At 54.6% G+C, this 25,279-nt stretch overlaps 1 protein-coding gene across 2 annotated transcripts; it reads right to left on the bottom strand.

Moving 5' to 3' along the window:
• Nucleotides 1-460: 460 nt before the first annotated feature.
• On the bottom strand, nt 461-24,362 carry SLC39A14 (solute carrier family 39 member 14). 2 transcript variants are annotated; one of them, XM_090055804.1, is made up of 10 exons: nt 24,322-24,362; nt 16,013-16,109; nt 14,226-14,513; nt 13,861-14,047; nt 11,728-11,897; nt 8,043-8,165; nt 6,793-6,978; nt 6,424-6,631; nt 5,399-5,583; nt 461-4,585 (listed from the first exon to the last, which is right to left on the bottom strand). In XM_090055804.1, the coding sequence occupies exons 3-10, from the start codon at nt 14,496-14,498 to the stop codon at nt 4,439-4,441; spliced, it is 1,479 nt and encodes a 492-aa protein (XP_089911930.1). In that variant the 5' UTR covers nt 14,499-14,513; nt 16,013-16,109; nt 24,322-24,362; the 3' UTR covers nt 461-4,438. The 2 variants fall into 2 exon arrangements, with proteins under 2 accessions (XP_089911930.1, XP_089911929.1); XM_090055803.1 differs by lacking the exon at nt 11,728-11,897 and adding an exon at nt 9,374-9,543.
• Between the last annotated feature and the right edge of the window lie 917 nt (nt 24,363-25,279).

Raw genomic sequence — 25,279 nt, 5'->3', positions numbered from 1 at the left:
AGAACCTTGTCTGCCTCTGTCCTTAGACCAACACGGCTACAACCTACACCCCTCTTTCTGCAGGATGCATTACTACTAGAAGAAACCCTTTTAAGAAGGGAAATACTGTGCAGACTACCCAGATACCGGCAGCAGAGACCCAGACCTCCAGATCAGATTGGTACAGCAGTGGGCATCAGTGCCATCTTCTGACAAACAAGCCACACTGCACTTGGCAGGGGTTTCCTATAGCCAACCACAGTGGAAAAGCCCCGATTACATCACCCAGCCCAGCCTTCTGCTCCTATGGGAATGCTCCCGTTGCACCACGCTCAAACCTCCCCAGTTAAATTTTAAAAATATTTAGGAAATGGAACTTCAGTCTGTTCCCCAGGGAAACTCTTACACAAGCTGGACAGATCAAACCTCAACAAGCCCCAGCCTTCAGCATCTGGTCCCATGCAAAAAAACAGGCGTGCCATTCATCACAGAATATAGTTTATTTGTGGCATTTTACAAATAACTTTACAGTTCACATGGACATAAGTTATGCTTTTGATTTCAACAAGTATTTCTTACAACACCTGAGTTATTAAAATACTGAGATGGAACTTGAGCTTCTAATCAGACACGTAAAGGGAAATATGGAGAAAACCCCACACAAACTCAGACAGATGGCAGTTTCCTCGCTCATCACCCCCCCCCCCAAAAAAAAAAAAAAAAAAAGGTTTGGACCATCCCATGAATTAAAAGCAGATAATGTCCCCTTCCAGCACCCCTGTAGTGCATGCACTGGTTACCTGCATCCCCCAAAACCCACTATTACAAGTATGGAGAATCTTTTTGAAGGGATATCACAGGGAGCTCTCTAAAAGAATTTGTGTTTTCATTAAGAGCATGGCTCCACGAGCAACCTCTCAATTTCCAGGTTGCAAGCTTCTGAATCAACTCAGCTGCCAAGAACACTTGGAAGGAAACTAGAAAAAAAAAAGACTGGAGATCCCTGTCCCTTTTTTTAAAGGCTTGTAAGAGCCCAAAGGAGGTTAAACATCAGCTCCTGACCAGGCTTTCTACCACTCAGAAGTCAGCTGAACTTCTATAGTCCTTGTTTACAACCATTTCTGAATTGAGGATTGTTCCTACGGGAGAGGCAGAGGTGCAAAGTACTCTCTTTTGCCTATTGCTAAACCATCCTCGTCAAAGCTGGACTAGCTCTGGCACTGCTAAAAAGCAGTAGTCTTCCATATGGAATGCACTGGATGGTGCTTTCCAGGCACTTCCTTGGGAGGAAATGGGAAATTTAGTCCTCACCCCTTAAAAAAAGGGGGGTTTAACGATGCTGTCAATTCAGAAACAGGGCAGCAGCTCTCACCCCCTGCAGCATATGCTCTTTGTGCCATGAGCAAGGGCAGTTCCCCTTTGTACTGTTCTCAGAAGCTGGCTGCTTCCTCAGTCACTTTGTTGAAGACAGGTCCCATCCTGACCATCAGTGACCCCTATGAAACACAGCACCAACCCAATTTCTTTCTCCCCTCAAACTGGGCAGCAGGAACCCCACCATGGTGTTTTGATCCTTGAGAGCACGTACTACAGCACCCAGAGGCCCTTATTAAAACCCGTTGGTGAACAGGTCAAGGATGGGTTTTGCAAAACAATCTCCACTGGAGGGTTTGTCTCAAGGTCCCAAACAGGGCCAATCTTTTTCAAGCATTTGCTTTTGAGGTTCTGCAAAAAGGTGATATTAACCAATTGGCTGTAGGTAATGAAACCTCCAGGAGAAGCAATGGCACAAGGATTTCCTCCTGGCAATGGGCAAAGAGACACAGCCCAGTTACATAGGGTGTTGCAGGGTTCTACTGCAACCTCCACCTTCCTACCCGTGCACACGAGGCCAGGGCAAGGGTCAGGATTGGGGCATGCACACTTCACTCAGATGCCTCTGCCTGGTAAAGTGGTTGAGCTGGTGGGATGGGACAGATGGCTGGCCTCTACAGCAGGTAGAGATTCAGATGCGAATGGCATTCAAGATACAGATGCTGACCTGCTTGGGACCTGTGTCTTAGAAATCAAATTCAGGTAAGAGATAGGCTTGTTTATTGGCCTAGAAAAACTCCAGCCCTTTGGGCCTGTGGGACCAATGGCAGTGTTATATACTAATGGGAAATGGAGAAGACAGGGAGTCAAAGGGCTCTTTATGACAATCGCTGGAGAAAGGGAAAGATGTTCAACAGTTACCTGAGCAAGTCAGAGGGCACGGTTATTGCAGGGCGAAGGGCTGACAAGTCACAGTCCTGCTGGAAGCACAGTGCCTGCACCAGGATATATCCAGAAGACCTGGATCTCCTATCCCTTTAGTCCCTCCAATTTCAGCTTGCCCCTATGTCCCCTGGGCTAGCTCAGGTACGAAAGGGAAGTCTGTGCCTGTGAGCTGTGATACAGATAAGACCTGGGGTATGATGAGCAGACAAAGCCTCAGCTTCCATCTGATGGCAGGAAGGAGGAGGAAACATGGACAAGAGCTCCTGCTCAGGCTCTGCACTGAAGACAAGATGATGGAGGCGATGCAGTGATGCATCACTGACTGCTTGCTAGATGAGTGACTGGACAACAGGTGTCCCTCGACCCACAGCCACCCAGGCAGCAGGGAACACCTGGACAGGCTGGCAGCAAACTCTCTGCCTGCCTCAGAGTAATAACACCAGGCTCCTCTTTAATGCTTTTCCTCAGTCAATCCCATACACAGCACAAAGGATGCCAGTATTACTTTCCCCATTTAGCAGGAGGGGAAACTGAGGCATGAGACACTGTAGTGACTAGCCTAAGATCACCCAGTGGGCCAGCAGCATACCTAGAGATAGAACCCATGTATATGAGACAGTCCAGTGCTCTGCCCATTAAGATACCCTGCCTCAAGTCACTTTGCTCACAAAGCCACAAATTCACAGCTACAGGGTGCAGAATCAACTGGGGCGGTGGGGAGGGAGGCGAGGCAGTGAGAACAGCCTCATTCGCCACCCAGGCTGATGGGGACAACGTTATCAATATGATAATATATCAGTTCACCTAGTGAACCTGGGAAAAGCCAGCCCAGAGGCAGACAGCTGGGCAATGCCTTAAAACACATTTCATCCCTCCCACAGTCCCCAAGGCTGGGCTTGAATCCCATGCCCCCACCATCCTGGAAGCACGAGTTCTGATGCCACTCCGCAGTGGTGTCTATTTAAACAAAAACACACAACTCCAAGCAACACTGTGAACTTGTCATGTCCCTAGTGACCAGCACCAGGGGACATGCTCCCATCCCTCCTCCCCACCCCACAGCTCAGAGAAGCCATCTCTGCAATAGTGAGGTTTTACAGTATCTTTGCATCAGAGCACAGCTGCCCCTTGTTTTCCCCACTTCCCCAGGTCCACAAAATGTGATCCAAGGGTCCCAGGACTATTTCTCTTGGCAGTAGGAAGTCAGGAGAGGTGGCAGCATCTGGGTTTTCTTCCTCCCCACAGCACCTCCCACCCCAGAACCATTTATCATAACTCTGACCTGCAGACGCTACTTGTCTAGTTTCCTATGCCCCCAGGGAAGCAGCATGCCTCTTCCCAAAGCCAGTCTGACCACATGTCAACATGGTGCCCCTTCTCCCAGGAAACTCAGTGCAGTGAGGATTGAACAGACAGCAGAAAGAAACCAAAGCAACAATAGCTGTGATGAGCAAGATGTCTAGCCTTGAGGTCACATACCTAACACTATGCCAGAGAAGGGTGGATTCCAGCATAACTGCAGGAAACTTGCTCCTCCTCTCACTACAAGCCATCTGCCTGGACCCCTGTCAGCTTTGTCCCCCCACAGCCCAGTGCATCCTGCAAACAGCCTGCTTGGACAGCACAGCTCTGTGGATTAGTAGGGACATGGATCTTTGGGAAAAAGAAGCCGCCTCTTGTGCGAGTGGAGCGCTAGAGGCTGTCAATGACAGTGAAGCTGTCCTAAGACCACCCTCTGTCCCGACTCCCAAACCCCACGTTTCCACTGCCTGCAGATGGACAGCTCCAAGCATCAGGTCTACCTTGGGGGAGGCAGCCTCATATCCAGTGCTGATGATCTATCTGATCCCCTTCTGTGGCTGCTCCAGCAGGAGGGGAGGAATGCAGCATGCGCATGGTAGGAGATGAGGCAGCCAAAGGATCCAGCAAGTCTGTTCTGATTCTCACTCCCATCCATCCCAGGAGTCCTTCTGATGCCAAGAGAGGAGGGGAAGGGATACTATGCTGGGAATGGGTCCTTGGGTCAGTTTAGTTCTACAGCAAGGGTAGAGTCCCTTCACTAAGCGATTACGTAGTCTATGGAATAGTTTCAATAGCAATGCCTCTGTTTCTGTAGTGCTGTGCGATGCCCAATGCCCCGCAATGGTCCGGTCCGTCCCTATGTTTGCAGCTGCAGATGCTCTTTGTGCCAGGCCCATCCCTACCCTAATTGGATCTGGCCTGAGTACATGGTGAGCAGCACCATGATGGTGAACCCCGTCAGCAGCCCTGCATTCTGGATGGCAAAGGCGATGAGGGCGCTACCGTTCCGCTCATCCTCCCGGCTCACTTCATTCATTTCAGGGAACTGGAGGAAGGAGAAACAGAAACAGTTAAATGCCTGGATTTCCTCTCCCCAACCCTGACCCATCAGCCTGAGAACTGGCACCCTCTGGTCCATCCCCCAACTGTTAAATTCCCACAAGGCTATTCATGACTGCCAGGTCCTGGATGCATGGAGCAGCCTGTCTTTCCCACACCGCATCCCAGAACAGAAGAGGCAATGGGGAGACACACACCAAAACGCATTTCTACAAGGAGGGCTTAGCCCACCACGAATGCCCATTACAAGAACAGCAACAGTTCTTCGCAACTGTTTCAGCCCTGTACCCACCAAAACAGAGGGCTAGACTCAATCACACCCAACCTCTTAGGACTAAAACATGGCCACAACAGGGCCCTAACTCCTCTGGAGAATGCCATGTGGGTTGTCAAGATCAAGGGTGGCAAGACCTTGACTTCAGAGCTGCGCTGAAAAGCCAACAGCTCCCCTGGGTTAGAATCTCCCATGCGTCAGGTGAGGGCACAAAGTCAGTGTGAAACCACAGCCACCAGCATCTTTTCTGGACATCCAGGTGACCCATGAAGGCCACCTTCCAGCACCACTCTCAAGAGTAGGGGCAGACCCTGGTTTGCAGGATATGGCATTGCCAAGTTCAGCCATGTTCTTGTAGCTCCCACAGCCCTGTGTCCTAGGACCCTGCAGTGGAAGAATAATCCTAAGGAAGGGCTTGCTATACTCTCCATAGGTGTCCAGCAACCTAAAAGTGCAACCTTCCAGTGGTCGCTAGAGAAGACTGCTGCACAGTTCCGATCCCCCACCCGATGACTTGGGATTTACCATATCGGCTAGTGCAATGTAGAGGAACATCCCGCCAGCCAGAGCGAAGATCCAGTTGGCAGAGAAGTGGCTGCCGGCCAAAATCCCAAAGGCTAGCCCCAGGTAGCAGCAGCAGGCCGAGATGAAGTTGAAGAAGAGTGCCTGCTGGATCGTCATGCCAGCATTCAGAAGGATGACAAAGTCGCCTGCATGTGGAAGGAGCAAGAGCAAATGAGGGAAGGAGAAGGAGACAGACCATCACACAAGAGCATCAAGGCAGGTGCCTCAGCAATCTCCTGTCTGTGAACATCAAGGAAGGACAGCAACTCAGTCCTAATGAATGAGGGGCTGAGTTGGCTAGCCGCGGCCAACTCACCCACATGCTTAAGCACTTTATGGAATGAAGACCTTATGTAGCACTGTCCAACCACTCATCTCTATGTGCTTTGAAAGGAGAGTCAGGTAGCAGTATTCTCCTTCCTGGGAAGAGGAACAAACAGACCCAAGGTCACTGAGTTGGTGGCAAAGCCAATCTCCTAACTCCCAGCCCAGCGGGCTCATCTCAGTCCCAAGCTGCCCAAATGGCAGGGTGGCCGCCAGCCATGCCAAGGTAGTTAACTCTACAGTAACTAAAACTTACTGCCTGAGCACCAACCTTTGAAGCATGACAGCTCTGCTGATTTGCTAGGCAACTGGGGGAAGCTTCAAAACTCCCCTCCTGCCTCCTCTTCCAAGGAGCACATGAGAAGTGCCTTCCCAAGGCACTTGATTTAAGTTTAATCACAGACATCATATTCCTCCATTATTTTAGCTCGCAGATGAGCTCCTTGTCATTTACTAGTTCATTTCTCACTAGCACTCAGTTTCACGTAACATCCTAGCTACCCGTGTTTCTTGAAGTGACTGATGAGTCCACGCACTTTGTGAGAGGTGGAAGAGGAAGCAGAGAACTTGGTTCAAGTAAAGCACATGCTAAGGTTCTTCCTTTGAGAGCAGGCCTGATCATCACAACTGGATTTGGAGGCCACAGCCCAAGGGCCACATACCCAGCTCATGTGGGAACTCCTCACAGAGGATAGCCACAGAGGTGCTGATGCCTTGGAAGACGGACACAGTGAAGGAGGCGCCAATAGCTAGGCCATCGATGAAGTTGTGCAGGCCGTCGCTCAGGGTGATCATCCACGCCAGCGTACCAATGTCTGAGTAGCGCACACCCTTCAGCCAGTAGCACGCACTCTGAGATGCCTGCAGGTCCTGCAAGACAGCAGCAGAAGGCATACGGGAGGGCTAGTTTAGCACTGAACCTTCCCAAAGCAACCCATGGTCCTACAGGTCCAGCAGCCTCACCGCCCCTGTCTGGGTGCAGGTCTATTCCCAACAACTACCTCAAGGCCTTCTGCCAGCAACACACCCACCTGGACAGACAGAGAGCTCACAATGACCTTCTCATCCCCAGCCTGGGACTTGCACTCCAGTTCGCTGCTCCTGTGAGGAATCATATGATCCAGGTCCCCGTTCTGCAGCTTCTCAGTCACTCCCTCTTCCTGATCCTTCTTGGAGGGGAGGCTCTCAGGGCTGTAGTGGCTATGCCCATGGTGGTGCTAAGGGGCAGAGAGATCGTTAGGCATGAGCGGCTGGGTTCCAGCTCAGAAGTGCCTGAAGCATGTGGATTATTTTAGCTTCCCCCACCCCAAGCCAGTACCAACAGGAAACCTGGTACAGAGGCTGATGCCAAACCCAACAAATTACGAAGGCTAAGTCTGCTAGGAAATGAGAGAGCAGCTATTCAAACCCGTCGTAACTGCACACTTCCACAGTGTCCATCATCCCAAGGCTCCTTCCCCATCTCCTCACACACAGAGGATACTGCAGCTGCCTGTGGGGCAGCATTTGGCTGTTCACCATAACATCAAGAAGCTCAGGTCAGGTAGGCAATCTGGCATGCAGTCAAAATTGCCAAGAGACTTAAGAGGGGGATGTGCAGAGTTTTACCAGCTCCCCTTCAGATGCCCCAGGGTGGTCTCAGGCAAATCTGCTCGTCCACCCAGATGTCAGAGAGGTTTGAGCATGCTCGTGGGCTTGGTGCTTGAGTTAACCATGACTTGAAATGGAACCCCCTGATGACATGAGGGTGCAAACAGCCTGCCTCTCACCTGGAGTGCTGCCTGCAAACTTAAGGGGCCAGGTCCCCAGCTCAGCCTTTCATCCAAGTGTCAGCTCCTCCGCCAGCCCAGCAACTCCTCTGCTACTGGATACCAGGTCCAGCCTGACAAAGAGCCATCCCTGATGCAGTGCACGAAGCCCACTTGTAACCCCATCTACCAGTTATTGGAAGTATCCATTTGAAATAATAACCTTCCCTGGCTTGACAAACTCAAAGATGATCTATCAGGACTGCACTGCAGCATGTTCTGGCTGTCAGCCGCCACATTTGACTTCATATCCCCAATCAGGTAAGAGGGGCTAGGAGCATCTTTCCAGGTGACCCAGCCTTTAGGGCAGATGGGGAGCAGGAACACACCTCTCTCTTGGTTCGCATGCCCCGTACCACTTCAGATGTCACAGGGTCAAAGAGGGATGGTTGAAAATGGCAGCACCACCTTGCCAGAAGCATGGTCTGGAGCATTCCCCGCTGCTACCCCCTGCAAAGGCAGCTCCACCTTACCTCATCTTTCTGCTTGAGAAGCATCTTCAAGATTTTCTCTGTGAAGAAGAACAGGTAAAAGCCTCCAAAGACCACAGCAGATTTGGAGACATAGTAATCCTCCTGTGGGTTGAACCCAAAGGCCTGTAGGTGGGGAGGGGGAAACAGAGAATTTAAGAAATGTGGACCTCAGCAACCCCTCGCTTCCCTCCCTCTTTGCTCTAGGGTCTCCTGTTGCAAAAGGCTGCTTCATTTGGCCCTTGCTCCAGCAGGCAACAGTTCAGGAGAACACCAACTGACGGCACCTAGCTGGAAAATGCTCTCCCTGACTGGAAGAGAAAATCTTCTTGATGGAAATCAGCTCATGCCCCAAGGTGTGAGAACTGTTACCATCACTGCTACTTGTGATCATCTGTCTCATCTCTCTAAACTTTGGCTACTGGTCTGGACATCCTGTGGGTGTGAATTCCACAGGCTAATGACATATAAAGAAAAAACTCCTTGGCACCTTGGAGGTGGTTGCTTTCTGAAGTCATGGTTCATCCCCCGCCACAGTGGCACAAATATAAAACATAGCTGGGGGGGGCGCCACTTAGGCCTTGTTTGCCAAAAGCCTACTCCCAGAAGGCATCAGGAAAGCGGCTTCTCCTCTCCCCTGAGCACACAGCAACTAGAGGAGCAGCTGCACGGCTTCTATAAGCCTACAGAGCTAAAACCCACTTCTATCAGGCAGCTGGGCAGGGGTTTACCGGACAGATTTATCACACTCCTCTCAGCGTATTTATTTCTGACTTGTATAAAAGGTGCCTTCTGCAAGTTCTATAGCATAAAGTAAGGATTCAATAGGGCCACTGGTCTCAACTCCAGACCCAGATTGTCCAAGTCACTTCTCCCTTAGAAAACTGCCTTGGCCCCAGAACAACATCTTGGAGTGCATACAGCGAGGGCTGGCAGAGATGCCAGGCACCTAAGAGTCCTCATCCCAGGGTTGTCTTTCATCCATCTTTACTCTTGCTCTGGCCCAGCTTAGTTCCCTCCCAAGCCATTTTCTTTACATGGCTTGAGAACACCCGAGACTGAGATCCTTAGAGCAGAGCCAGTCCCCATCCTCTGACAGGCAGGCAAGTGGTATCAATGCCATTTAACAGCTGGGGACACTAAGGTGGACAGATGTGCCCCAGGTTTGCCTAAATGTTTCCAGCCTCATAAACCCAGTCTGGCTGCACCTTGCTCTGCATATCACTTTCATTCAGGGCTCTCTTCCAGCTGCACTGGGTTCCCCTTTCTAAGGCCACCGTGCAGAGACAGACAGACACACACACACGAGACAGACCCGAAGGCCCACACCGTACCTCGGGGATGAGCTGGAAGAGGGCGTTGGAGTAGAGAGTACCAATCGCCAGAGCTATGAAGTAGAGAAGCAGCCGCTTGTAAAAGGTCTTCTTCATGAAGGGCACCACGCTGGCCCCCACCAGGGAGCAGAGGGAGATGACGGTCACACACAGGAAACCGTAACCCCAGACTGCAGCGTGTGCGCCAAGCCCACCCCAGAGATCCCAGGGCAAATCAACACAGGAGAGCAAAGAGGGAATAACAGGAGAGAGATACAGAAAGGAGGGTGGGGAAGAGGGAGAAGAAAAGGAGACATTTATTAGTGATTTTGTATCAATCTGCAATTGGTTTCAGGAAGCAGGGAGGCAAACCTGGTACCCACCAGAGCTGGGACTCTGTCACTCTGCCCCGCAGCAGGCATCCCACAGAGACCTGTGGGCCAGCTACCCCGAGAGCCTCTCGAAACAGTTTCTCTTGGACTTTAGTCAGAGCCCTCCAGCATCAGCTCCCTGCACCTGCAGACCATTTCCAGGAGGTCACAGCCTCACTGGGGACTTGTGTCAGAGTTCCAGCACAGCATGGGGCAACCAGAGTTTTCCTCCCAGCATCTCATACACTCCAACCTCATCATGCCGTTGTGCTCCCTCCAGCACCTGCTCACTTCACTTGGGCACTCCCAGTGCAGTCATGATGCTCTGGCTGGGCTGCGCAAGGCCCTTCCAGCCCAGTGGGTCAGCGCAGGTTAGACAGGCTTGTGGCACATGCCCTGGCAGTTATCAGGCAAGGGACAGGGGACATCCCCATGGGGGTGGAGTGTATGTAGTTATTTCCAGTTCCCATCAGATCAGGAATTGAACCATTTTGTTCCCTTTTTTTTAAGGATATAATAACACTGCAGTTCTGGAGCTGAAAAATACCCACAAGCTGGGGTCCAGCAGACTCTGGGTCAGATCCATGAAAATAGTCGCTGCCAGCACAGGACACTGCAGGTGTCTCTGGGGCAGGAGGAGCACCATCAGGGCTGGGAGCTTTGCTTTATCTTGCAAAGAGCCAAGTGGAACAAGCCCCAGCACTGTAGTCTCCCATCCCCTCCTTGCCAGCAGGCAGAGGCTGAAACTGGCACTGAGAGCAGCATACATGTAAGATGAGACACCTCAACCTGCCATGGCCAAGCAGCAGAGCACACAGCACATGCACCCAACAAGGTCAAAGCAAGCCTGGGATTGCTCTAGGACAGAACAGAGGAGTTGGTCCACCAAAACCTGAGGGCTTATTTTGATCCACACTTGTCAGGCTGGCAGGGCAAGGATCTGACTGGTTCAAGTTTCTCAGCTGGTTTCTTGTGTGCCCAGACGGCATGCGCTTCCAACCCCTGGCCTTAGAGGGCATGGAGATATTTATTCAACTCCAGAACTGCACAATTAACCACAATTAATTCACGATGTAGCTGACTGACCATGAGAGCACCAGGAAACCTCCCTGGACAGAAACTCTTCCAGGGACTGAAGTCAGCAAAAAAACCCCACAGAAGGCAGGAGAGCCAAGGGAGGGTGGTATCTCCAGTTCACCTGATGCAGTTTTAAGCTCCGTTCCCTCCTGCCTCTGTCCTGCAAGCTGCCATGCCCTGCCTGTAGTGTCCAGTGCTGCCTTGGCACCAGGAGGCTCAGCGGTTGCAGATGCACATGAACCCAGTGTTGATGCATAGGAGAGGCTGAAAAGATGCCCCTCTGCTCTGCAGGCTCCCACAGGCTGAGTGCTGTATTTACCCATGCTTGGTCTGAGCATGGGATGCACCTCAGACTGCAAAGGTAGGCTTTGGAGCCCCTCACACTAGTGGCTAGGGGATACTACACTAAAAGGCTGGTGGGGAGAAGAGTGAGATTCCCTTGCCATCAGATCTGCTAGGCAAACAGAGCCATCTACCCATGGCCACAGCCACCCAGACTTCTGCCAGCTGCCTGACTGGAGGATGGCAGGGGAAATTCTCACTAAAAGTGGGATCAGCTACCAGGTACAGCACGTGAGTCAAGGGGAGGGATGCGCCCATGGGACCTTTCACCTGCACCAGGTGCGACGTACTCAAAGGGGGCATCGCTCTCTGCAGAGAGGCCGCAGAAGCAGGCAAGAGCCAGCAAGGGAGCACCATGCTCCTGGACACCAAACATGATCTCTGACCAGACCTTGGGGATGTTTCCTGGTGCTAGGAGGTCTAAGAAAAAATCCTGAATAGCCACTGGACAAGAAACCAGTGTGGAAAAGGAGTTTCCCTGGGCCTCAGTCACCAAGAAATCTGCTGGAGAGAGGCTGGGCAGCCAGCCCCAGGGAGAGAGACAGAGACAGAGACAGGCAGGAGGCAAGGGGTGGTCTACTGCACCTCTGGGATAAGCTGGAAGAGTGCGTTTGAGAACAGCGTCCCAATGGACAACGCGATGAAGTAAGTGAGGATCCGACGGAAAAAGGCCTTCTCGGTGCAGGGCACAATGAAGACGCCGAGGAGAGAGGCCAGGTTAATCACTGACACAGTGAGAAAACCAAAGCCCCACACTGCAGAAGGAGAAGAAACGAGGGCCACATTATTGGGGCACTGCAGGGAGAAGGGCTAGAGTCAGCAGCTCCAGATACTGAACAGCCAACGCGAAGGGCACGCCAAGGAGCTGGCATGGCCGCGGCACTGCCCAGCGGTCACAGACGGTCACTCCCATCTTGCTTGGAAAGCTTTAATCGCTGTACAAACAAGTCTGGGGCAGAAGGGCAGGGGAAGAAGTCAGGCCATTTAATGGGTGTTCGTGTCTCTGAATTACTTCTGCAATTAATTCTATTAAACGGGCTGGAAAAAGTGGGACTGAGCCAGGAACGTTCTAGCACAGTGGGAAACCCATGGGCAGCAGGAGGCATAAGACAGTCCCAAAATAATCCAGGATCAAGGCCTCAGGGTTTTCACAGAGCGCACTGATGTTCAGAGAAGCCAGAGGCTGGACCATTTGCACTTTGGGGGAGCACTACCCGGACCATGGGCAAGGGCTGGCTTCTGTTTCATGTCACTCTAACAGTCTGCAGCTTGCTACAAACCCAACCGCTCCCAGCCCGTGCTATCCAAGAACAGACCCGTCTGAGCACAGCTGGGTTTGCCTGCCTGTATCCCCCGTAACCACCCTGTGACAGACACCATCCTGCTCCTCATGCTTTGCCCCAGGCTGCCAGGCAGCGCTGCTGGGCTGGTTCAAGGTAGCTGCCTACCACCCAGAAGCAGCAAGGAGCAGAAGTTCAAATCAGACTAACAGCATGTGGCACGCTCTCCAGGAAAGGCCCATGGCTCTGCCATCATCAGCCTCATGCAGCCTCAGTCCTCACTGTGAGAATGGCAGATGCCAGGCTGAACTAACACAGCCTGTGGGCCAGAGCCCATATACAGGCCATCAGCTTCCTCCCCACAGCAGATGACACTGCCCTGCCAGAAGCATGGAGCCAAAGACTGCTGCTGCGGAAAACAAAACTAGACTCTTTACCAGGCCAGCAGCAAATTTGACACCGCACTGCCCATGGCCTGGTTGCTCTGCCTTCCCCTCCCTGAGGTGCTGTTACCATGTGGGGGCAGCATGCAGACACGGCAGGCTTGGAACAGCAATGCCTCAGCATTTTTCTGCAATCTGCAGCCTAACCACACCAGGGAAAACTATTAAAACTATTAAAACACTCAAAGCGGCTGAAATGGCACCCTGGAAAGTTGCACTTTCCTTGCCATTTGCTTAAAGAGCTCCCATCTACTCCAGCTCCTCCAACAAGGAAACTTTGGAGAAGCCTGGATTCAGAGGCACCAGAGCACAAGCCGAGCCACCACAACTTCTTGAATGCTCCTTTGTGGGTAGTGTCCCTTTGCTTCCCACCAGCCACACATCAACCATTATTATGAGGCTCTTTTATCCCTGTGCTTCCCTCAGCAAAATCCTCCTCATCTCCTGGGAGGTAGGTAGGTAGAACTATCACGTGGATCACACATGGGGAAACTGAGCCCAGGGAAAATGCCAAGACTTGTCAAGGCTACATAGCAAGGCAGGGCTTGGAACAACACCCAAGAATCCAGGTCCCAGAGGGCTGAAGTCCTATGTTAGCATCGCTAAGAAGCCTGGTTCACCCCTTTAACTCAAATGCTTGGGGCTGCAGGCTTGGACCCACAGGCCCTGCTAACATGAGGGAGAGTCTGTGCATTGACTGCTTGTCAGCCACAACTCTTAGTCTGTTCATCTCGGACAGCGTCCTGCTGGAAGAAGCTACGGAAAAATATAAGAACATGACCTCCACCGTTCCCCACGGTAACAGTCCCAGCTCCCAACATCCTGCATGCACACGAGTGCCAGTCCTGAAGCAGGAGTCATGGGCAAGGAGGACACCAAGGAACAGGGACACCAAAGCAAGGGCCAGGAGGTGCGCTGGTGCCCTGCACTCCAAAGAGGCAACCAATTTCCAAGCTAATGCAGGCCCCAGCACCCCTTGTGCCCCTCCGGCTCACCTTCTGCCGAGCTAGGGCGCCCCTCCTCAGTCTGCTCGTTCTCTTCATTCTCCAGGTTCTCCGAGGTGCAAGCCCGCGACTCCAGCTGCTGCAGGATGGTTGGGCAGAACTCCTTCAACTCACTCTGGCCAACGCGGGACCCTTCACTCAGGTTGTGTGTGGCAAAGAGCTCCGAGGAGCTGAAGCACTGGGTGAGGGAGGAGAAAGAGACCCTGAGAATCCCCAGGCATATCCCAGAAGAGCACTAACTTATCCAGAGGCTGAGACACGGTGGCTCCATGGGCTCTGAGGACAATGGCTCCCCCACACAGCCCCTAGGACAGGGGCACTGCTGAGTCCACACCGCAGACAGGGCTGTGCCTTACCCGGGAGAGGTTCCTGTGCTGCGGTTCTGACCGGGACACGTTCTCATGGCCAACTCCTACGTCAAGGCGGTTCAGCAGGGCTTTGAGCTGCCGCAGGGTCAGGGCATCATCCTCCCCGTACCGCTGCATAAGGTCCCGCAGGAAGGATGCTGACGTGATGGCACTGGGGAGCTGCGGCGTGGCGCCCATGTCAGCCCATGCCTGGCAGAAGATGCCCAGGAAGGAGAAACCCTGCAGCACAATGCAGCTTCGAAAGCTCGTGGTCAGGATCATGGTGGGCAGGAGGTGCTGCAATAGAAAGCAGGTGCTGTGGTCAGGCTGGGCATCCTCCCAGCCTCCAGGGAAGGCTGAGACAGGCTGGCTACTAATGGCCTGGCAAGAAGCTCGCTGGGTACAACTCCCACCACCCAACAATTGCACTGTGTTGCTCCCCTGCACCACCCTCAGCCCAGGACACACATCCACAACAGGGACAGACCCCGTCATTGCACCCAGTAGTGCCCAGCAGGGGGCAGCAGGTTTCTTCTACGGCTCATTTCCACCACCCACCCGCCCATAACCATGCTGCAAGAGGGCTCAGGCGGGAGTGGGACCACAGAGGCATGTTGCAGTTCAGCAGAGATTGTTGGAGAGGATGCCAGCCTCTCCCTTCCAAACCCAAGCGAGGGCTCCAGGGTCCCAACAGTGTCTGCTCCCTGCACGGGTTCCCGATGTGCACAAACACTGCCAGGAACGGTCTGTTCTTCCATGCAGCCAATTCCAGAGAAGGTCAAGGCCACTGGTGCTGCCAGGAAAGGCTCCACTTGCTTATCAGTTGCTGTGTGTGAACAGCTGGAGCCAAAGGGGCAGCATCACATCAACTCCCAGACACCAGCGTCAACTCGGAGCAGATGCTGAGCTGAGGATGCAGGCTCTCGGCAGAAAACCGTTTTAAAGATCATCATCACCCGCACAGGCAAGAGCTGAGCGGTCGAGGAATGAGCAGCAGGGGAGTAGCAGAGGCTGGGCAGAGAGGAGGCTCAGGCAAGGCCGAAGCTGTCCTCTCTGATGGGCAGGCACAGAGCCCAGCAGAGGGGAGACCCCTCTCCAGCACTCAGTTCCCCTCATGAGGGCCTGGGGATCTCAGGAGCAAGGCTGACACATTTCAAGCTCTCTCAGAGTGAGAGTACTCAGAGCATTTACAAGGTCCAGCCTGCCTGGGGTAAGGTGAGGGCTTCGCACCACTGGTTAATGGGTGGGAAAACTGAGGCACGGTAAAGAAACCTGCCTTGACCTACAGAGTGATGCTGCGTCACAGGCCGGCACAGACCTGGGGACTTCCGGTACCCAGACCTCTGCACAATGCTGCCTCGCTCAAAGCAGGCAGGTCCCTGCTGCCCACTCCCTGCATGAGGCCAGGATCATGCTGCAACTCCCACAGAGCCATGTCCTGGTGCACTGGTTCCCAAACACTCAAGGTCACCAACCCCTTCCTAGCTTGTTACACTGCTGTACACCCCTGCCAACTACAGAGTATAACCTCCCCAAGCAACCTCCGAGATGGCAGAGGAGTAGTCTGGGGGCGTTTCTATTTCCCATTTGCCTTTCCCATTCTTTCACCTCAGAGACAGCAGGGCAACCCTACTGTATCCCATACCGGGGTGGGAGAAACCTGCTGGCAATCACGTAAAGAAGGAGACGGCTATGCCAGGCAAACCACTGGCACTCACTGGCTCAGAGGAGCCACCTGCTTACCCACCAGAGCAAATTTACCTCCCCTTCCCCCAGTCCTGACTCGGGGGACTTACTTGAGTCCAATCAGGAGATTCACTGGTTCTGTGTAGAGACAGTCACTGAGGAGCAGGGGGCTCGGGGGGCATTCACAGCCAGCACAGCTTCCAGGACCTGGAGGAGAGACAGAGGGGCAGTTGGAGGGCAAGCGGGCAGGAGTATAGAGGGGTGGCCACCACGTTCCTCCCAGCTCTCCTGCTCGGACAAAGCACCACGGCCTAACCGCCCAGGGAAGATCACCCCCCAGCAGTGCCTGCCCTCTCTTCTGAGGCTGGCATGAATGCAGCTGCAGGCCAGCGCACACTGCTCTGCCTGCACAGCGCCAGGAAGCTGCATCCCCACTCCCTCTGCAGACTCCAAGGGGATGCAGGGGAGAAAACACCTGACTGTGCTCCCAGGTCCCAGCCGGGGCTCTGGAGAGAGGGACTAGCCAAGAACCACAGCCACAAGGCACCCTGCTAGCTGTGCATGGCACTTGTGGGCTGGATGCGGCAACACTCATTTCTATTCTAACCCCAGCTCCATCCTCAATGAACAGCCACTGCCTAGACCCACGGTGAGGCCCTGCCATTGCCTGCAAGCACCGGCTTCCCACCTGCTTGCCTACCTCAAAGCTTTGGGCAATACCTTCACTTGCAGGCTTCTTGCATGGAAAGACCAGCTCCCCTTCCCCCCAGCACCAAGCCTCCAGTCCAACACACTCGGGTAGGGAGTGCAGCCAGGCAGCGTGTGCCCTGCGGCAGAAAGGGAGCTGTGCGCAGGGGTGTGAGAGCCTGTCTGAGCTGCCGGGGAGCTCAGAAATAGACCCATGAACCCGAGAGGGAGGTGAACTAGGTGTTGTGCTCTCTGCGTCACATTTTAACCACGCTGCTAATAAGGCTGACCTGTGTCCCAGTGCCTCTCCCCGGGGCACAGTCATACCTACATTTACAGCATTTGCCCATCATTAATCCTTGACCCTGATGCATGTTTTTTCATATAAACGTAAATCAATAAAACAGATGAGGCAAAACATCAAGTGTCATCATCAACCCCTGCTCTGCCACCCACTATGGTAAGGCATGCACAAGAAGTGGGCCTTACCAAGGGCCACAGGAAGAGGACCAGATGTATTTAGCATCCTAAAAGAATCCAGTTGCAAGAAACCCTGCAGACAGCAGCTGTTGAGTCGCCAGCCCCTATGCCAAGTGTCCTCCTCATTCCTGAGCCAAAGGGTCTGCATCCCTTCCAGGGTGGGTCTGTATCACTGCCCTTATGTCCTCTTGCAGGACAGTGACCAGGCTGGAGGAGTGTGGAGCTGGAAGGGACCAGGATCTCACCTTCCGCTTTGCACAGCAGATCTCCCCAGAATACAGTGACCCAAGGCCTGTGGGAAAGTCCTTGGGGCTGTTTCTCTGGCTGTTCCTCCTTCACTGGGATCGCTACCAGGCAGAGTCAGCAAAAACACTATGCACCCACCCGCAGCAGCACAGCCCTGCACAACAAGGCACACGACCAGAGTGGGAGCGCTCTAAGAAACCAGCCCAGCCCAGGCTCTTGCATCTCCAGATCACTCTTCTGGGCCCACAAAGGACGGTGCCAGCCACGGGGCCCAGTGCATACCAGGCTTCGTGCTGGTGTTCAGGGACAAGGCTACAGCTCAGCAATCTCGGAGGCATTTGTGATATGGCTGGTCTCCACGGGAAGGCAGGGCTGCGTCTCTGGGACACACACCACCACTACACTCGCGCGGCTAGGGCTTTATCAGGGGAACTCTGCGTGCCAGAGAAAGTGTCTGTATGTACGAAGGTCAGTGGCCCCTGCTGGGATGACCAAGGCCACAAGCTCCTGCTCTTGCAGAGTCCTTCTTCCCACCTTTCTGCTATGCAGCAAGCAGGGCATCGTGGCCTAAAGCCTCTCTCAAGGGCAGAACTGAAGCCAGCCAGTGACAGGCACAGCTCCTTCCACCAGCCCCAAGGTTCAGCGCTCTGGGCCTCCATGGGTTTCTCTCCAGCATCTGGAAGACACTGAAGAGGGTGTGGGGAGAGCCTGCAGCACAAGAGACCCAGGCTCAGCTCCCAGCTCTGGCACTGATGCCTTGTCAGACCCTTAGTCTCTACACTTGCTTGGGATGCTGATTTGTGCAGCTCCTGGGTGCTCCCCTCTCCACACCAGCATTTCTCAAGCTGGGATAAGCAGCAAAGGTCCAGAGTGGCAGCGAGCAGGAGAGAGGCACGGAAGAGGAACAGCACAGAGAACAGCAGCAAGCATTTTGGATACTGGGGAGATCTCAGGGTGGATACAGCAACCTCAGAGTGTTACTTTTTTTTTTTTTTTTTTTAAATCAACCATAGCACAGCGCCAGAGGGGCAAAGGGCAGGAGACACATGCAGCCCGGGTTACATGACTCCAAAGAAGTCAGAGAAGCACAGACAGAAGGGGAAATCCACCCTCCAGCTCTCCACCATCGCACAAACAGCCCCTTGCTGATGTGCTGCAGACTGGTGTCTCCTGTAGGAGCTGACCCAAGACGCTTCTGGATGCCGTCCAGCCAACCTGTCTGAAAGCACAAGGGTTCAGTTCATTGGGCAGAGATGTTTTTGGAAAGGCAAGGCCTCTCCTGAGGGACTTGGGCAGCCAGGAGCCCTCCTCCCAGCCCCAACGCTGTCCAGAGCAGGGTGGGGAAGAGAAGACTCAAGCATCTCCCATCCAAGCCAAACGTTGTGCAAATCCGCTGCTTTCCCATTAAAAGGGGATCGACATTCTCACGGTCTTAAAAGCTTACAGCCACTTTGAAATCTTTGTTTTCCCAAAAGCACCAGGAAGCCTGGAAGGGAAGGGAGGTTTTGACTGCTCTGCAAAGGGCTTAGGTGCGAGGCTGGAACTTAACTCCTCCGGCCCCAGGTGCAGAGCAAGGCAATTAATTTAGGAGTGCATTTGGTACAGCATGTGGGGCCTCCCCAGTCACCCCTCCGCTCACCCCACAATAGCAAGGACTGGAGTAGCTGTATTACACTCTCCTCAGCTCCCAGTCTGCTCCAGAGCCTCAATGCTGGAGATGAGACCCAGTCTGAGACAGCAGAAAGCAACCCCCCCGGTTTGATCGGCACTAAAGGATTTCCTTCTCCACTCTCCTTCTCTCTGCCCCACTCCCAACACCCAGCTCAGTAGCTGCCCCTTCTCTCCCAGCCTGAAAAACAGCAAATGCAGGAATCGGTTAGCAATGATACACAGGGCTAAACATGGGTGGCTGGGGGAGAGAAGTTTCTTCCTTACTTATATCAGTGGCTGGCTCAGGCCGAGGTCCCTTCCAACCCTCGTGTCTATGAATTTATAAGCCTCCCCACACTGGCCAGGACAAGAATGACGAAGAGCAGAGGAGATATTTGTTCTGACTCAGCTCTTCCCCTTTAAACTGCCGACACCGACATCTGGGTTTTACCCGTGGTTATTCAGGGAGGAGTGAATGTAGGCCCTGTGCACTGACATTGCTCACTGCAGCTCCCAGCCCTCTGTACCGTGCTGCAGGAGCTCCTCTGGCCCCTTGCAAGCCCCCGCTGCAGAGCCGAAATATAAACCACTGTGTCATTTGCAGGTCTGGGACACCTCCCTGCCCAATCCCCTCTCCCAGCTACATGAAGCCAACAGCGCTAGTCTGTACCACACGCCTTGCTCAAAGCCTCCGGCTGGCCTGGACGCTGACCACCAAAACCGTCTGCTTGGTGAGATACAATAAGCACATTCTTGTACCTGTGAGAAGTTCAAAACCAATGCCACCGAAAACAAGGGAGCCTTCCCAGGAGCCTCGGGGGCTGGAATTCATGGAAACTATGAGCCAGCACCACTTGCAGCCTCCCTCTGCCAAGTCCACGTCCCAAGCAGCAGGAGTGGAAGGAAAATGAATATGCAAGGCAGTAACAGCTAGCAGCACTGCTCTCACACGCCATGCAGGTTCTCTCAGGTGCCTGACACACAAGGCCTGCAAGGTGGGTGCTAAGCAGGTCTGGGAAGGGAAGAGACTGGTCCATAACCACTCCAGGACTTGCACGCAACATGGCAAAGCAGCCAGCAGGCAATACTGAAATGGGGCCCCAACTGCCAGCAAGACTGGCAATGGGACACAGGCCCTTCCACTCAGAAGCTGCCCAAGTTAGCAGGACCAAAACCTGTTCCCCTCCAGCAGATGCTGAGTGAGCTATACGGAAAGCCTTGGAAGACAGGCATCCACTTCAATTCAAGGAAAGCCACTATCCATGCCTTTGCCGGCAGTCACAGCAGAAAGACAAGGCTAGCATCGGCCACGGGGACCCCGCTTCTCTCTTCCCTTCCTCCCCTGCGTACAGAGATGCTGGCAGGGGACAGTGTCTGCGTGCATCTGTCAGAGAGAGAGGATGGGAGCTGCAAGCTGTCACCAGTGCCTGAGGAAACAAGGGAAGGGTACCTCTCTCTGTCACTCACACTAAAGGCACCGGGAGCACTTCCCTGCATGGCTTCGGAGGATTTCTCCCCCTGCAGAGCTTCCTGCTGGCAGCTCCCAGGTCTCATCTCATCGGAAACTCACTCCCTGTCCCAGCCTGACCATGCCACACACACTCTGACACCGGTCCCTGGGGCAGCTCCCCGCAGCAAGCTGTGGATCAGAGTAGTGCAAACTGTCAGGCAACACAACACGTTGCCTGCGCTGGGCGGCAGCATGCTCTCGGAGACTGGCACTCCCAGGATGCACAGACCAGAGCAGGCAGGAAGAGCACAGGTGTGCCACATCTTGCTGGCAGAGTTTGAGAGAGCGGCCAAGCAGTCCTCTGCCCGCTGCTGTGGGTGGAAAACGTGCTAGTAAGATGCTTGTGAGAGCCTTTCAGAGCCTGGTCTTCCTCTGCACAGATAAACCAAGCCCCACCTCCCCCAGACTTTTGAAAGGCAGCAACATCATTCATCACGGAGATTAGATGGGTCCTCTGGCCTGCAGGGCAGGACAGACAACAGGAGTCCATAATTAAGGGTCAGAAGATATAGCCTGGAAAGACAAAGATGACAGCAAGTCCAGAGCACGCCCTTCTGAACAACAGAGTGAGGCATCTCTGGTGCTGGCGGACACCCGGTGCAGCCCCTGCTATCCCCATGCAGTGGGGGGAGACACTCTGTACAGTATTAGGAAACAGCCACACACCCCACAGCAATCCCAGCCCTACCTCCCCTATGACATATCACAATCCTCCGGCGACACACGGCTGCCAAACAGCCAGGCTCTCGTTCCCAAGAGACTGGCTCTTTCTTCGGCAGAGAAGCAGTAAGAGGTCTCAGTCCCAATCAGGTCAGATCCCACCCTCAGGCTCCCCCATGCTGGCTCAGCCCCAGCACCTGGAAAACGGCACTGTCAGAGCAGGCTTGAGCCTGGCTCTGACCTACTTAGTCCCAGGTATTCCCTCGCTAGCCTCTGTGGCTGAGCCGAGCCAGCCGGATGGATGGACAGATGGGAGGAAACCTCCAACCCGGTCTGCAATTACATCCGATGAGGCCAGGCTGCACCGTGCCCGAGAATCACATCCATCACAGCCTGCACGCAGCTCATGGCAGTGGCCAAGAGCCCCTCCTCAGCACCAGTTTGCTCACAGCATCTGACTCCCAGTTTCTAAATACACACCCCCTTATCAAGCACAAGCACGGCCACAAGGCCTAACAGAGTCTCTGTGAGTTGCTATTTACAGAGCCGCTATTTGGTGCCCTCCTTCCTTGCCAGCCTGGGCTCTGCTGGGGGTCTTAAACATCCCAGGGTTCGATGTCCCTGGCCAGTGGAACAAGTTGGAGCCCTGAAAACTTCCATCCCTAGTACTGATTCAGTGCCCCTCCAGGCCAGCTTGTTCCTCTCCCCCCTTGGCAAACTAGGGGCAAGTCCCCGCTCCCAGAAGAAGTAGGTCTTGATGCTCATCTTATTGGGGTCATCTGACCCCAGTGGTCTTTCCTGCCCACGTGCAGAGGGCTGGACCCAATGATCTGTAAGGTCCCTTCCAGCCCCTAACAATTAGGAAAGGCTTTTGGAAGCTAGATTCAAAACTGCACCATGCTTACTCACATGGGGGCATCCCAGGGGAACGGAGGCATGAGTGACAACTTCCTGACATCAGCCTGAGTTACACAGCCTGAACCCAGCAGCTTGGCGAGCCCACCTGGGAGTTAGTCATTCGTCCTAGCGGCGGCGAGACATGGAGGGAAAGGCACCTGGCCAGGAAGGCAGTGAATCAGGAGCAAACCCTAGCTCTTGAGGCTTATAGCGCCCTTTCACTACATAAAGGCACTACCAAAGTGAGCGATGCACATGCGAGGAAGCTCGTCTCAGATGGAAGAAGCAGCGGTGTGTTAGCACCTGGGACAGGCAGTGACCTCAGCTCTCTGTGAGCAGGCAGCCAGAGCCAGGCAAGCACACACTGTGCTTTGAGGGATGCTCAGACTTGCCCTTCCCCCTGACAGCAAGGCGTGACCCATCTGCCAAACTGCCAGCAGCAGTCAGCTTTGCTACCCTTGGGAAACCATGCGGCCCACTCGCTCCTCCAAAAACAGCACCCGGCACTTCCTGCCGCCTCTGAAACCTGCTGCGGAGGAGCGGGAGAGCTGTCGCCACTCGTGCTGCGACAAGGTCAAAAGGGGCACATGCTGGGATCCCCCCCTCCTCCGATTACCTCGTCTAGACTGCTCAGCCCCTTCAATACCGACATCCTCAGCCGCTCTCCACCCTGCACCACGCCTTCTGGAGCAAGGATGCAAAGGGACCCTGTGCTCATAGCAGCCCTGCTGCATCTGTGCATTGCCCTGCTCTCACTGCAGGCACATCTCTCGGACTCTCCCCGAGCCATAAACGCAGTGGGATGCACCACAATCTTACACCACATTCAACTTGGCACCTGGGGCAAGCAGGAATAACTCCAACCTCAACAGACCTCCCGTCGCCTCTTGTAGCAATGCAGGACTCGTACCGCTGGCTGGGAAAAGACTCTCAAACAGGCCTCGCCGCCTGATGCCAGCCTGCCTGCCTTTTCTTTTCTAAAAGAAAGGCTGCCCTACGTGACACAGGTTGGCGGGCCGCAGTCCAGCCCTAGTAGGCAGGTGTCCAGACAGCAAAAATCATTCTGCAGGCAGCAATCGTCCCTCCTGCTGGCAGTCCCACCAAAGAAGGCAAGGGCTGGCAGGGACAACAACAGCACTTTGCACCGCTCGGAGCTTTTTATCTAGAGATTGCACAGCACTTTGGAAACAGGCAGAGCAAGGGCATCACAGTAACAAGTAGTCATAAAAAAAAACCGAACAAAACAAAACCCCAGAGCCTCATGCCCGCAACGTCCCATAACAGGGCCCCGTGGTGCCGTGCCAGGGTTAGCCTGCTAGCACGGCTCTCACAGGGCCTGCACAATTAGCTTGTTTTCTGCCTTGCTCCCAGATCAGAGAGTGTTAAAAGATTAGCCATTACCCCTGCCTCAGCCCGCTGCTGCCAGGGTTGAGCTGTGAATGCAGCTGGGAAAGGTCCAATTTTAAATCAAGGGCTGTGCGTGATAGGAAGTGTTTCTATTAACAGGCCATGCGGATTCTCACCAGCCAATTTAAGCCTCCCTCCAACCCGTGCAGCAAAGGAGCCTGACTCCCCCTGAGGCACAGATGACCAACAGGAGCACGGGGGGCACAAGCGATGCCCCAGCCACGGGTGGAGACACAAAGCCAAGGAGTCCCGACCCCAAGCGGAGGGTGCTGCCTAGCACATGGGCTCCAAGCGCGGACAGCAGTTTTGCCTGGCACGTACAGACTTGCCTGGACACGGCTGCAGTTGCACTAGGGGTAAGCAGCAGCCCTGCGAAGGCAGCATCCTGCTTCCAGCCCTATGGGGGAGGTGTACTCCTGGCCCCCATCAGGGCTAGCAGCCTGCTGCAAAAGCCCACTACTTTCGCTGAGCAGCACACCAGTGTCACTGCTCCCCTTGCCCTTGCCATGCCCTGCCCCGGGCACCTCTGCTCCCACCCCCAGAGACGGCAACCTACTGGCCCCAAAGGCACAGCAGACGCCCCACAAGAAAGCGGCGCTTGCCTGCCCTGGCCCCTGCTCCCCGGCAGGTACCCCTGCCACCCCCCAGTATCCTCCCCAAGGTCCCCCAGCTGGGGCAGCCCCTTGCCGCCAAGCGGTGCCCACACTCCCTTGGCAGCAACCAAGCACCCCCATGCCCCTGCATTCCCCTCCAACCCCTCCCTGCACCCCACCCCTCGGGCTCTGCACCCCACATCCCTCCCCGGTGCCCTCCATGCCCCCAAATCCCACCCCCGGCCTCTGCGCCCCCTTGCCCTTGCTGCCTGCAGCCCGCCCCGCTCACCCGCTGCCCCGGCGGACGGATGCCCGTGTGCTCGCTCCGCTCCCGGGGCCCGCGCAGGCTGCCCGCGCGGCGCATGCGCCAGCCGGGGGACAGAGGACAGCCCCGCCCCCGAGCATGCCCATTCTCCCCCGCGGCGGGTTGATCTGCATGGCCACGCCCCCGGACACGCCCCTCCCCGGAGCCAAGCGGCCCACGTGGCGGCGGGGCGGGGAAGGGTCGACCCGGAAGGCAGCCTGCTGGGGCCGCAGAGTTGGGCACATCTTGGCCCTGCCAGCTGCACGGGCTGGCACCGCCTGCCAGGGCCTTGTCTTTCTTTCTCCTCCCGGCATGGCTGCCCACGCCTGCTGCATCCGGATACACGTGCACCCGCCGGCTGCCGGCTTCTGCACACCTTGGATGTGCGCCTGCGCACGGCCTGCCCCGCTGTAGGCAGGCAGGGTTTGGGTAAATCTGGTATCTTTGATTAGACCAGCTCAAATAATTGAAAGAATTCAAATAGTTGGACACATTTGAGTTGCCTTAATAAAAAATATTAGATCCACCCCAATATTAGACCAACAGGGCTGCAACCTGTACCTTGTAGGCAGGCACATGTCCCTGCGCGCCGCCTGGGCCACCTGCCCAGAGCCGTGGTCCAGGCCCAGCACTGGGCCCTGGGGCCCGAGACACTCAGGCCGAGGCGGGTTGGCTGGAGCGCGCCAGTGCTTCTGCTGGGACCTAAGGCTGGAGTTTGCTGGCTGCAGTGGCTCAAGGTCAGACCCAACATCATATTTGGGGTCAGGAAGGAATTTTACCCCCGGTCAGATTAGTATGGACTGCTGGGGGGGAGGGGTTGCCTTCCTCTCTAGCAAGGATGGTAGGTCTCTACCTACCATCTCTCGAGCAGATACTAACGACCTTTAATAAAAGCAGGATGCCAGCTGCTTTACTTCTGGCAGACTGGGGTGTTAGGTTTGTG

Source organism: Crocodylus siamensis, chromosome 6 (genome assembly GCF_052110815.1).
Source record: "Crocodylus siamensis isolate JL-2025a chromosome 6, ASM5211081v1, whole genome shotgun sequence".
Lineage (NCBI taxonomy): Eukaryota > Metazoa > Chordata > Crocodylia > Crocodylidae > Crocodylus > Crocodylus siamensis.
This window is presented reverse-complemented; position numbering and strand designations above follow the sequence as displayed.

What these genes read in the sequence shown, in the direction of transcription:
- SLC39A14 (XM_090055804.1), bottom strand. Translation starts at nt 14,498, where the DNA reads ATGATCCTGACCACGAGCTTTCGAAGCTGCATTGTGCTGCAGGGTTTC. An exon ending in GCGCCCTAGCTCGGCAGAAG is followed by an intron (nt 11,898 to 13,860) that starts GTGAGCCGGAGG and finishes CTCCTTCTGCAG; the next exon opens with TGTGGGGCTTTGGTTTTCTC. An exon ending in GGAGTTCCCACATGAGCTGG is followed by an intron (nt 5,584 to 6,423) that starts GTATGTGGCCCT and finishes TTCCACATGCAG; the next exon opens with GCGACTTTGTCATCCTTCTG.